General features: G+C 41.7%; 2 protein-coding genes across 2 annotated transcripts; both read right to left on the bottom strand.

Annotated features, from left to right (window-relative positions):
- Nucleotides 1-131: 131 nt before the first annotated feature.
- On the bottom strand, nt 132-3,232 carry gpr78a (G protein-coupled receptor 78a). The gene is made up of 3 exons (XM_037260825.1): nt 2,227-3,232; nt 1,993-2,106; nt 132-952 (listed from the first exon to the last, which is right to left on the bottom strand). Exons 1-3 carry the CDS (start codon nt 3,042-3,044, stop codon nt 712-714), a joined length of 1,173 nt encoding a protein of 390 aa, XP_037116720.1. The 5' UTR covers nt 3,045-3,232; the 3' UTR covers nt 132-711.
- A 5,677-nt stretch (nt 3,233-8,909) lies between these two features.
- Nucleotides 8,910-12,719, bottom strand: htra3a (HtrA serine peptidase 3a). Its single transcript, XM_037250032.1, is given in 8 exon segments — nt 8,910-9,885; nt 9,958-10,102; nt 10,598-10,615; nt 10,617-10,631; nt 10,752-10,946; nt 11,246-11,468; nt 11,698-11,788; nt 12,305-12,719. Coding segments are annotated over 8 exon segments (1,128 nt in total). The 3' UTR covers nt 8,910-9,859.
- Between the last annotated feature and the right edge of the window lie 372 nt (nt 12,720-13,091).

Consider the following 13,091-nt stretch of genomic DNA (forward strand, 5'->3'; position numbering starts at 1 on the left):
ACTGTAAAATATGATTTACTGCATGACATCGTTGGCAACAATGCGAGTTGCAAGTTGTTTGCTGAGTTGTTTTTACTTCAGTATATTTTTACAAGTTGGGTTTCTCAATTAATTTACACACATTAATTCCAAGACCACCATGTTTTTAGTGGATTAAAAGACACAGTTTATTCTTGAAACGTGAATTTGTGTTGTCTTGTGGTACAATCACACAAATTGAAATGCATGGCACTGAACACAATATTAAGTCAGTTCGACTGTTGTCTGAGTCTACATTATAAGATTTTATGTACATGAACAAGATTTCTTTAAAATTTCAATGTAACTGGAAATGTACAGTACAATAACATTTATGATATAAATGCAAAATGGATAAGCTTATGTACATTTGCTTGTGTGAAGAAATCCTTGTCAGTGCCTCTGCAGGAAAACTGATCAGCCCTATGGAAATTAACAGTCTGTAGCCTTTAAAAGGATCTTTGGCACTCATCACAACAATGCCTGCCTGCATTCAGCATACATTGTTAGTACATGTCCTTGACAAAAACAATTGGTCACACTTTCTTCGAGAAGCACGTGACCAAGCCCTCGGGGGAAATGTCCTTGAGCAGCATACAGATTCTCGTCCATTTGCTCCCGAGCTACTTTCGTCTAAGCATTGCACAGAAGGTGTGCCGTTGACACCTCATTAGAAAGAGCTGCACACTGAATTCATGTTGTTCTAGCGCAGTTGTCTTCTGTAGTGTCAAATGTGCTGCTCCAGCTGCTGGTAGACAGTAAGTAATGATCCTTCCTGAAAAAGCGTCCAATGATACGAACCAGGACTTTTCTGTACTGATGCCGCAGTAGACAGTAGACAAATGGGTCACTTGAAGCCTTGGCGTAGCACAGACATTTAGTGATGATGCCCCAGTACTGTGGGATGTGCACAGAGGGCAACAACTCCACTAACCTGCAAAGGGAAGACAGGGGTTTATATTGTTTTGAAGTTTGCACAAATATTATCTCATGTAGGCAAAATAAGAAGTAGCTACAGTGGGCTAAATGCATTGTTAAATTAATACCTCTCTGATTGCATTCTTCACAACATGAATATAGTCAAGCTCCATTAGCCCAGTGCTTCTCAGTTATTTTCTTTTACACCTCCCGAAGGCAGTGCTTTGCAATTCTTTTTCGTTTTTCGTTATACCACCACCCCCAGCAAGAAGGAAATATTTTACGCCCAACCTTACTCTCTGACGCAACTACGAATATTGTCATTTGACAAGAAATATTTTCTAAATACACTTTTTCAGAGGGGCTAATACTCTGAAAATGAGAGTGCCACTGCCACCTAGTGTAGTAAATGTGCAATTTCCACTTAATTCTAGTACGGTGTGAAAAACTCAAATTCATTTGTCTGTAATACTGCTATAAATACCCCCCTACATAACACTGTATTTGGCATAAAAATGAGAAAATAAAGAAATGTAGATCAATTTACAACAAAAATATTTTTTCGTTTCTTAGTCTCTTCCTATCTTTCTTTTCATTCTGATAAATATTTTTTTTCCATACTGTTGCTTAAGGGTTGGGTCACTGCTTTTCATATCTCCTACTCTGTGCGCAGTGTGTCCATGGTTGGATGATGGACAATATAAGAGTGCTGTTGCAAGAGCTAAATGATTCTCTTTCAACTCGTAAAACTAGAATGATTTCGCGGCGATATTCTTTATAAAAACACGTGTTGTATGGAGAGAAATGTACTTCGGAATCTCAAATCAAAATAAAAAAAAGAACAACAAATTGCACAGAAGAGATATTGCAAATGCATACTGTAATAGAATGCAATTTAATTTAGTCATTGCTAATATTCTTAGGTTTATTGTTTTAATGTCAAACTCACTGTTGCTGACTAAGAGAAGAAAAATGGTGACTTCATTTTCATTTTCTATTCAACTTTTCTTCATTAGGGTTTGTGTGCATTTAAAAGCATACAAAGTTAGTAATTACCTTGTTATAACATATGGTGAATAGCAGAAGATGAAGGAACCTATGAAAACGCAAATTTTCTTTGTGGCCCTCTGCCTCCTCTTCTTCTGTTCTGCCAAACACCTTTCTTTCACACTGGGAAGACAAAGAAACATTCGTGCACACGTTACAAGCTATAAAATATTGACACGCTCGCTTAGTGGGAATTTGCTTGACACGACAACAGACAAGCAATTAAACTTCACCATGCTGTACCTGGGGTGAATGTCAACCAAGAGGAGCAGAGTCTGCACTGTGATGACGTCTATCCTCTTGCAATGGGACTTGGCGACTCTCAAAACTTTGAGGTAGGAGAAGCAAAGCACTGCCAGACTGAGAGTAAAGCTGCAGCAATGGAGCAGCACTGTGAAGGTGGCATAGGCGGCCAGCTGTGACCTTCCATCTGCGGCCAGGTGAACGGTGCATGAGGCGTACGTGTGGCTGTAGCCTCCCCAATCCATGAGCAGCTGAATCAGAGAGAAGGTGAGGGACTGCAGCCAGGAATAGACCACCATCAGGATGGCATCCCTGTAGCGCATCTTACTGGAATAGCTCAGAGGGAACATGACGGCGATCCACCTGTCTAGGCTGAGAGCCGCCATGCTCAACATACTGTTGGTGATGAGGAAAGTCTCGGCAAAGCTGACCAGTTGGCAGAACGACTTCCCGAAGGGCACTGCGCTTTTGGCCACCCCGAAAAAGGTGGCAGGCATGTTGATGAAAGCCAGGAGAATGTTGGAGAAAGACAGGTTGAGGACAAAGATTCCCGGCACGTGGGACCTCAACTCTGAGCTGTGGGTGAAACACAGCAGCACCGACATGTTGGTCACCAAGGAAACAACAGCCACCACCACGATGGATACTTCCAGAAGGAACTCGGGGATGGTCATCGTTCGAGGTTCCGCTTTGCCAGCACTTGTGGAACAAAGTCCTACATGTTTGAGCTCCCCATCAGCTGAGACAGATTGCCACACTAAGTGCACATGTGGAGAGCTGTCCAGTGCTGAAACACCTAAACTGATCCCTTCTGGCATGAGCTGCCTCAGCTACTCCCAATCATTCTTCTCACCTATTGTGGACTAACTGCAGAAAAGACCAGAGGAAAAGTGTGTGGACGGTGGTTTGCTCTCTCTCTCTTTCGATCTCGTGGCTTTCAAACATGCGCACTAGCCGGCGCCTCCTCTCACGCTGAAGATGCCGTGCGCCCTGCACGTGCAGCCGCTTGCTGGCTCATGTGACGCTTGAACAATATTCATGCAAGCAGCGCTTAATATGGGCTTGTCAGGGTGTTTGCACCCTCATTTGGGATGTTTTCGACTCAAAAATTGTTTGGTTCCCAGAGGAATGCAACATCAAGCTTTACAATGCATAGACTCACGAGAAGTGCATGCTTTATATGAAAAACATCTGATCTGCTTTTGCAAAGAAGATGATCTCCAAGTATGACTAACATTGTCCTTGGCATAATAATGTACTAATGTGTTTTACTTATTACTTAGAGTGGCTAGACATGCCCTGCATCATACTAAGTGTTGTTTCTAATATTTTTTTCCCTGTCATGTATCAAAATAAAGCATATTAGAAACGATGATATGGTGTAATGGATGTTACAAACACATTAATACACACATTGTAAAATTCTCTGACAGTGAGTAATATTTAGGTAAAAAAAGAACATTGTTAGCCCATGCAGGGGTACCTAATGTTGTGGCCGATGGCTGTATGTGCATGATGTGTGTTAATAGTAGATAATTCTTAACAGGCCTCAATTAAACAAAACATGACAACATGACACAATTTATGTGTGACCACCATGACAGATTGAGTTCAGGAAACAGCAGGTGAAATGTGGAAACTTGCTCGTCTCCGTGGCAACGCAAAATCTCTGGTGGGCACGCAACTCTTTCAACTACATCCCCTTTAACACTGATTTGTGCTGAACTAACCGCTTGCCAGCTCATATATGCCAAATCTTTATATCACGCATCAATCTGCGCTTGTTCTTTCGGCATCCAAGAGACTGGTTTTGCAAAGACGTTCGCTGTGTATAGCTGAGCTCATGTGCATCACCTCAAGCATCCAAGTGTAAGCGTGCTTGAGCATGTGACTGTTTGGCCAGGTTGTTTCTTGTGCTACAGTGTAGCACACACATGGTATATGATTGTTGGTGGGCGTGAAGCGCCTTACCAAACACCTGCCCAGATGTTGTTTTTCCCCCTGTGGTCTCCCCGTAGGAGCCATTTATATTCAATCATTAACAGGCTGCTACCAGAATTCGTCATGCCTTTTTATTTTTGTCAGCCTCTATCCTCAGTGGAGCGGTTGTCCTTGTGCATGTCGGCTTAATAATCGGCGGAAAAACTCCCTTTGCTGCTAAGAAGAAAAATATCGGGAAAAATGAGGGGATGACAAGAAATACCTTCCCCCGCCCATCCTTCAGCGGGAAGGAACCCTCTCTGTGGTCACATGCTTCCTCTGGGTTTTCAAAGTGGTGTGGATGCGGTTATGCAAGCAACACAATGCTGATGGCACAAGCACTTAAGAAGTGCTGTTAGGATGCGGACAAGTCCACCCATGGCCGAATGACTCAATGCATATGCTGAGTATGCGGGGTTATTACATAACGCTGCAATTCCCACGTTTGCCACCGCAGTATAGAAATCATGCATCACGTCATTCTGTTGCCTGAGAAGGCTTTCACACTGCCCACCGGCCCTGCAGGCAAGTCAATCAGCCTATCTGCAGGTGATGATTGTCCTCAGCTTAAGCAGTCCTCACTCACAAGCTCGGCGCCTGAAAGATGTCGTGTTGGGGGGTGAATTGATCGAAACTACTCGCCTTAGATGAGTGTTGAGCGTGGAAGCAGGTCTCGGCTGAGCCCCAACTCACATGTTCAGACACACTCGTTTTCAGCCACGCTCGCTGTCACTCCAGCTCACCCGCCCTGCCTCGCTCTCCCTTGCTGCATCCCTCCCAGTCACGTGCTGATAGTGGAGGAGACTGGCTGTGTGATGCTAATTTAAGATGAAAATAACAATAACATGTAGAATGCTCTATGTTTGTCGCTGGCACGGTATTGACATGTAGACTTTTATACTGTCTAGCTATTTATAGAAAGGGTGATAAACGTTCGGCCCACGCGCCCTTTTTATGTAGCAGACCGCAAATTCTAAATATAACATATTGCGAGGAGGCTCTCTGTTCATCACTAGCCCGTGTGCGTCAATATCGGATATATAACTGCAAGACAAGCCCTGGAGGTCGGCTTGTTGGAAAGAGTTGGAAAATTTTTTTTTTTTTCAATTTTCTGATCCAAAAACTACATAAACTGGGCATGTTAGTAAAAGTTTTGAGTCCTAAATCCACCTACTAGCAAAATGCGTAAAATAAACAGATATATTTAGCAAGTGTATCCAATGGGGGAAATGCCCACTGAGAATTTAACACAAAAAACTATCCCCAAAAAGAGAAAGAAAAAAAGGTGCATTTCACAGAAGACGCACTTGAAATATGGATTTTTTTTATTGATTGATTGATTGATTGATTGATTGATATATCTTTATTTCGAACATATTTATAACGTGAAAAATAGGGAAAAAATAAAACAACACTTTAAAGTGCCATATCTAAGTCCATGACACAAACAAATATCCCCCTAAAAAATCAACAAACTGAAGAGAAATAAAACCCACAACAAAGAATGTTCGAAAAGGAGTAGGAGGAAGCGTAGCTTTTTTTTATTCCTACCCCTTTATGAGTGCAAGAGGTGATTTCCATGCCTGAAACCCAATATGCTGCTCGCGGCTCTCCAAAAGTGATTTGTCACTAAATCTAAGTACCTTAAGAGCGTCATACTTGGTGGCAAATTGCATCGCTAAAAGTGAAAAAGTCATTCAATATAGGTGAAAAAGGAAAAAAATTGATCCGTGCTTCTTTTTGTGCCATTGGACTCCCCAAAGAACTGTCACTAAATACTTTCCAGTCTACAAAGGGTATAAATACATATTTAAAGTGGTCCAGAGAGGTTGGGTACTGCATTACTAACATTTAGAACGAAATGTTGAATTTATTATTGATAGAATTTATTTACATATTTATTATTGATAGATAGCTACCAGCCAGGGGAGGCCAAAGAATTTAGTAAACCCACCCAGTAAAACCTCCCCGTTTCATGCAAAGACCTTCTTGCAAAACAAGTGGAATAACACATGTCAAATTTCTCAAACAGTGCCACCCACCACTGATATGAAATTAAAGTTGATAGGCCTTCTCATCCAAGACATCAGTGGACTTATTATATTATTGCAACTCTTTGTTGTCATTGCACTTTGGTTACTGTACGTGTGTTTTCTTTCTCCAGCAATCACCACCATGATTTTTTTTATGTGCCAAATATTTCCTGCAGTCTTCTGTGCATCTGTTTCTTGTCTTGAGGCTTCTGTTAAATATGTCTTGGGGGTCTACCAAGAAGTACTACTACTAAAAAATACAGCCAGGCAAAGAACATACTATTTTCCTGGTCTGGCAATAAAAACCCAGCAAAAAAAACAAGACAGAAAAAATCTCAGCTTGCTACACAGGCAGCAGGCAGCCAAGATGAACCCTTGTTACCAACACCCACACACACATATATAATCAACTTAACCAACACTTTGAACAATATTACTTATGCAAATGGATGCACACAGCCCACACACAAGTCACATGATAGAAATGTCACTGAGTTATTTAAAATCTCATGAAATGCTTGACAGAGGAGGAGTTGGGGACAGGGTTGTTTGGGTTTTGAAAGAGAGACACAGCAGTATGGAGAGAGTGAACCAGAGATAGATAGAGCATGAGTCAGCAGTCTGCCAGAAAGGAGGAGTTGAGAAATAGAGGAAGGCCTCGCAGGATTTCGCCATCTCTGAGCACTGACAAAAGAATTTCTGGCCTGACTTTACTCCGTGTGCGTGTACGCGCGTGCATGTGCGTGTCATTTTGAGGCCATCCCATGTTTTGAGGAATTTATTTGAAACCAAAAGTAGGCTAAAGCATTGGCTTTTTTTCTTCGCTGTGAAAAGATGGTTTAGCTTAAAGCAAATATGAACACTTTGACATCAAACATGCCGCAGTATTTTCGGGTGCACACTGAGAATTTGGAGCAGGCTGGCCATAATTTCTATATTGTTTTACAGGGCAGCAATGGGTGGACTGCAAGTCCTGACTCATATTTCTTAGGTTTGAAGGTGCAAGTCTGTGTCTTGCATTAGGCTGGTCAGGTATATTATAATATATAATTATAATACTATTATATAGAATATTATATAGTATAATTATTATAATATCATTGACAATTGAAAACTCAAATTTTAAGTTAAAATCTGATAGTGGTTTGCACACAGACTTATTGCTGTACTTCAAAGGAGAGAAACTGGTGGAAAAATGTTTTTGCTTCCATGTTGAGGTGTTATTAGCTCCAGGAGAGGAAGGTAATTGCCATTTAATTGTCTTGACCATTCGGCTCGAAAAGAACGCGGATGAATGATCTGCAGGCTTGAGAGGAAGAACAAAGACTGGGGTGTCCTTATGTGATTAGTGACTTTAAATATTTCAGATGTTCCCGAAAAGAGAGAGAAACAGGACAAAAAGCACAAGACACATGCAAGCACATCGCGAGAGGTTTCTTTCCATCACCATCACCGCCTCTGTGCGCCACTGTGGGATGAAACAGACTTTTCCCAGCAAATCAATATAGTCCCCGCAATATATTAAAATTTGAGTGAGTTGATCGTTGTAAAAAAATATGCAAAATTAGTTCTTGCACTTAATGTTGATTTCTTGTTCAGCATTTTTGTGCCATCCTTAGATGTCATTTTGTCATGCAAGAGAACACACTATGTGGTGATATTATTCAAACCCTTTATTGTTGGGTTAGGACTTTAGAATTTTTATACAGGAAGACAAAACGTCAAAAATGAAATAACAGCAAGAGTACATACATTGTGTATATTTAAAATATATCTTTTTTTGTCAGCTTCTTGTTAGCGAGTCTGTGACCTCCCCAGGAAAACTGGTCCCCTTTCAAAATTGAAGTTTTCCCATCCTAGATATAACAGCTAACACTGAATACACACAACTGTTAACACATCTCAGAGTCATTGTCTAAATTGATTATTGCAAAATTGTATAAAACTTGACACGAGCAAACCTGGTACTGAATGTGCATTGTTAGCACATCTATCCGGCTTCTACTAAGAGGGAGAAAAAGTGCAGATGAGAACACTCGACATTGGGCTCACTTAATCTTTTCCGAGACTAATGAGCAGTTATGGAACCACATTTTAAAGAGATGGTGCCTTTGTCTGTGATACACTGAGTTATAGTCAATAGGTGTGCATGAGTGTTTGTGTGTCTGTGTAGTATGCAGACCTCACCCAATAGAAGCAGATGGAAGTAGTTAGTGCATACTCTACTGCTGTAGCTCTGCTGAATTCTGTCAATCTGTCATGTCAGATGGCTCTGTGGACGCTTTTGCCAAGATGTTCCAATCCCATAATTATCTCCCTGAATAATGTGTTTCCTTGCTGTAGGTACTGCCATCTGTTGTGTATAGAAGCATAGACGTAATATTTACTACCAGCATCCCTTAAGCTACTGTTTGGTGGTCAAAAGAGGACATGAAACCTTTATGCTATAAAATCGATTATATTTCTTTCGACTGTCATAATAACAAACCAAAGCATCCGTCCATCCATTGCAGGAGGCAGGACAGACCTGGAATGGTCCCATTTACTGTCCTCGATTAGTCGAGAATGCAAGTAGGTGATGCAGACTAAGGACACCTGGAAATGTTTGACATCTGAGTCTCTTATTTAAGCTCTTTTGATGTAGCCCATACCCTATTTAAACTAGCTTCAAGTGTCTATGTCACAAATGTCAAAATCAAGGCCTGGGGGCCAAATCTGGCCCCCGACATCACTTTATGTGGCCCGTGACAACACTGAGATGAAATTTTGCAAACCCCCCCATTTAAATTAAATTGAATAATTGGCTAAACAAAAGGGCACACTGCTATTTATAGGTGGTGCGCCACTGTGGTTGCATTTCCATGTAAACGATAGATTATGCTTTGGAAGATGTATTCAAAACAAAGCAAGCACTGCAAAAAATATACATCTTTTTTTTTTAATTGTTATATACATTATTTAAACCTGACATCATACACTAGAGGATGCATGCACTGCACTTAACCAGCACTCATAGGTGTCCTACATGTTTTGTCCATTGAAATTTACAGTAAATAAAACATTCAGTACAACTCGTGGCCCAAAAGACAAAGACCCGATTATCTTAAAATACACTTACAAGTTCATACAATACAATGTGACGTGACTCAAGTAATTGAATTAACAAACATTTCTAATCCTGCTCAGCAAGATTTGTTCCATCTGTGATGTGTCTGTGCTTTGGTATCTGTGTGTGAACATATTTTTCTGATTGCGTATGACACATCTGGCGACGTCACGAAAATCCAACTTGTGATATTCCCGTGCTGCTGTTAGACTGCAGCAAGCAAACACACAGCGAATTCCACCAACTAGAAAGTACGTATAAAATTCCATTTTTTTGTTGTGTTGCCCATGAAATGCCAAGTAAAAAAAAACAGCCTCCAGTATAGTCCAATGTAGCTGTACTGTTTTTCAGTATCTTTACACTTAGGTAATTGTGAGCACGTTAATGCCCAGTAAACGTCTCTTCCCCCCAAGAACCCCTGAGAACACAAGACAGTTATTAGTAAATACTTAAGGACTGAATAGCAGTTTCAGGCCCTGAAAATCTCACCTGCTTCTGACTCTGCCCATCTCTGTTAACCCATTTGAAGATGTAGCGTATCTGTCACAAAAGATATAATACGGATGACAATGTGCTGGCTCGTTTCAACACTTAATGGTAATCATTTCCAACCTTGGCTCTCCACTGAATTTGCCTCCAATTCATAGGAATGTTTAATCTGTGACTCCGCAAGAAAATGTCTGATTTTGTCCGAGGGTATGGCGAAGGAGATGCCTGCTGTCACTTTCAAAGTGTTGATCCCTATCACCTCACCATCCTGAAACAAATATAAAGGTGTACGATATCACACACTTCAGAATTGACTGGATTCATAATAATGACCACCAAGACATGTCTGTTTTAGAACTGAGGTCAAAATCATGTATCGTCTGGTTTGTCGTTCTGCCCTGCTTATGATTTTGAGCATTATAATTAGGTTGGTGCTCAGGCCCTCCTAGCTAACACGGTTAATTCTACTAAAAGCACAATATTAGATACTGTTGGTGGCTGTGCTGGATGATGATGAGACTATCCTAATTCTGTAACAGATAACCCAGCACTGTACTGTACTGTAATTTGTAGGAAAGAAAGGAAACAGCACCATCTTCTGGATTGGGTCACCAACCTTGTTTTTAGAATCTGAAAAAAAAACGTGCTGGGATTTGCACCAGCACACTCGTCACACTTGTAAGGATAAGAATATACTGTAGCAAGGAATGGAGTGCTGAATAACAACTTGCAGGTACAATTCAGGGTTTCATACAATACTCACCAAGTTAACAAGGGGCCCCTCCAGAATTTCCATACTTGTCCCAAAAGTTGGATAAAGAGAGAACACCACATAATTATTTATCATGTGGGCAAACAATTTCAGTGTCAATTTCCCAATGTTATGTATGTGTTTGTGCGTGCATATGTCCACCAACATTAATGATGGCGTCAGTCTGGATGTACTCCATGTCAGAGTCGTGGATGCCCAGTTCCTTGCCATCTCTCTGTGCTGTGCTGACAATGCCAGTGGTGACTGTATTTTGCAGGGCAAAGGGGCTACCAATGGCCACCACAAACTCGCCTGGTCTGAGATCAGATGAACGGCCCAGAGGCAGAACAGGGAGCTTCTTCTACTCACACACCAACATTGAAAAGCAAAGAGGAAGAATGACACTTGAGAAAAATGATTTGGTGCGAAGGACACTTCCAAAAATGACGTATGTGAGGTATGAGTGTGAGAATACACACATCAGCGTTATAGTCCTGCTGTTTATGTACATAGTACTGGTAGCTTTCTAAAGGTTGTGCAGACCATTTTCATAACCTGGTGGTATGAAGCGTTATACACCAGCAGTCCCAAAACACCAGAAGAGGAAGCGGCGCAAGTTCAAAGAATAATAACTCGCATTAATCGTGTATGTATTTCTACCTGAGGGTTGACCTTGATGGTGGCAATGTCAGACTTCCTGTCTACCTCTCTGACCGAAGCCTCGTACACGCTGCCGTCATGAAGCTCAACATGCAGCTGGAGCTGCCCCATCACCATGACGCTGGTGGTTATCACATGAGCGTTGGTTATAATCAAGCCGGACGGGGTCACAATGAAACCGGAGCCACTGGAAAGATGCATGGAGTGGCCAAAGAGGGGATGTCTGGGGAAATCATAGAAAAGAACATGATAATGATGGAGCATTTACACAATAAATTCAAATGTTTATAAAGTCACACGATAACAATCATCATGCGTGACATTTTTGGATTAGTTGTTGTTTTGTGATGCAACCACAGAAGTGTATGATGATGGGGTAGTTCATTGCTTATCTAATGTATAGAAAGTGATGTTTGACATATGCTCACAATATATTGTATAAAAACACACACCTTAAGCGCAACTCAATATGGACAACAGCTGGTGCTATTTGCTCCACGGCATTGGCAATGAAGTTGAACTTGTAGCGGGGGCTGCTGGTACCTAAACTGACATATTGTATCAGTCAAAATGTCAATACAGTAATCCCTCGTTTATCGTGGATAATCGGTTCCAAAAACCACCCACGATAAGAGAAATCCGCGAAGTACGGTCACCAACAAGAAGTACTGGGCAGGCTAACGAGTTAGCGGAAAGGTGCTAATTCGCAGTCGTGCTAACACGCGAAAAAGGACTTCTAAATGAATGTAAACGAACATTTGGAGCAATACTACATTGTCCTAAAGGTTAGACACATGTTTCTTCAATTTAGAAGTTTTATTTTGACTTTTAAATTGTTTTTAATTTGGAAGAAAAAAAAATCCGCGATGTAGTGAAGCCGCGATAAACGAAACGCGAAGTAGCGAGGGATCACTGTATTTACATGAGTAAACATACACACATGCAAATTACAAATATCATTAATTCCCAAAAATTATATAGTAGTCATTTCATTACTGGTGTACTAGTACGTGGGCAATTCAGCGCAGATATTGAATAAATTCTCGGACGGCTTGTTACCTGCACTTGGAAGCGCACATGGTCCTTCATGCACCGGTTGAACTGCGGGTTTCCCCTCCCTATTGCGGTTGGCTGCTCTCATCTTGCAAACATTTCCATAAGTTTTCCCGTCGCTTCCACACACCAAATGTCCTACTTTACAGCGGCAGACCCCCTTGGAGCCTCGTCGCGCACAAACCATGCCGTCCTTGCAGGGCACGGCGGGCAGGTTGCTGCTGCAGGGGTCGCCCTCGCCCCCTCCAGGTGCGCACACCGTGCAGCAGTTGCATCGGTCGAGAACGTATCCGGCGGCACATATGGGGCTTGGACAAGAGCTCGGGTCGCACCGGGAGAAGCAACTGGCAGGGTCTCCCGCTTCGGTGAGGTTGAGAGCAAAGAGAAAGGCTGCTGTAAATAAAAGTTGCTGCAGAATCATGCTGAAGATGATGTGATAGTGACATTAATTAAAAGACAAGTAGAAAATATATCAAATTCTCAAGCCCTGAAAGAAGTCTGCAGACTCGACCACATTACTGTAGGAAGATTCCCGGACCTGCAATCATGGGCGTAGTTGAAAGGAGGGCGACGAAGGGAGGGCGACGGGGTAGGGGTGGCGGCTCCTTCCAGTCAGAATACAATGGACATACTCACGGTTCAGCATCTTCAGTTTCACCTATCTGTAGGCATTTTTTTTTTTTTTTTTTTTTGCGGGGTGATTGCTAACTTTCACATAACTTTTATTCCCTACATGCACTAAGAAAGTGATTGAACATGTATTAGTCAGTAGGGTAATTATTATTGGGTGTGC

This window comes from Syngnathus acus, chromosome 1 (genome assembly GCF_901709675.1).
Source record: "Syngnathus acus chromosome 1, fSynAcu1.2, whole genome shotgun sequence".
Classification (NCBI taxonomy): Eukaryota; Metazoa; Chordata; class Actinopteri; order Syngnathiformes; family Syngnathidae; genus Syngnathus; species Syngnathus acus.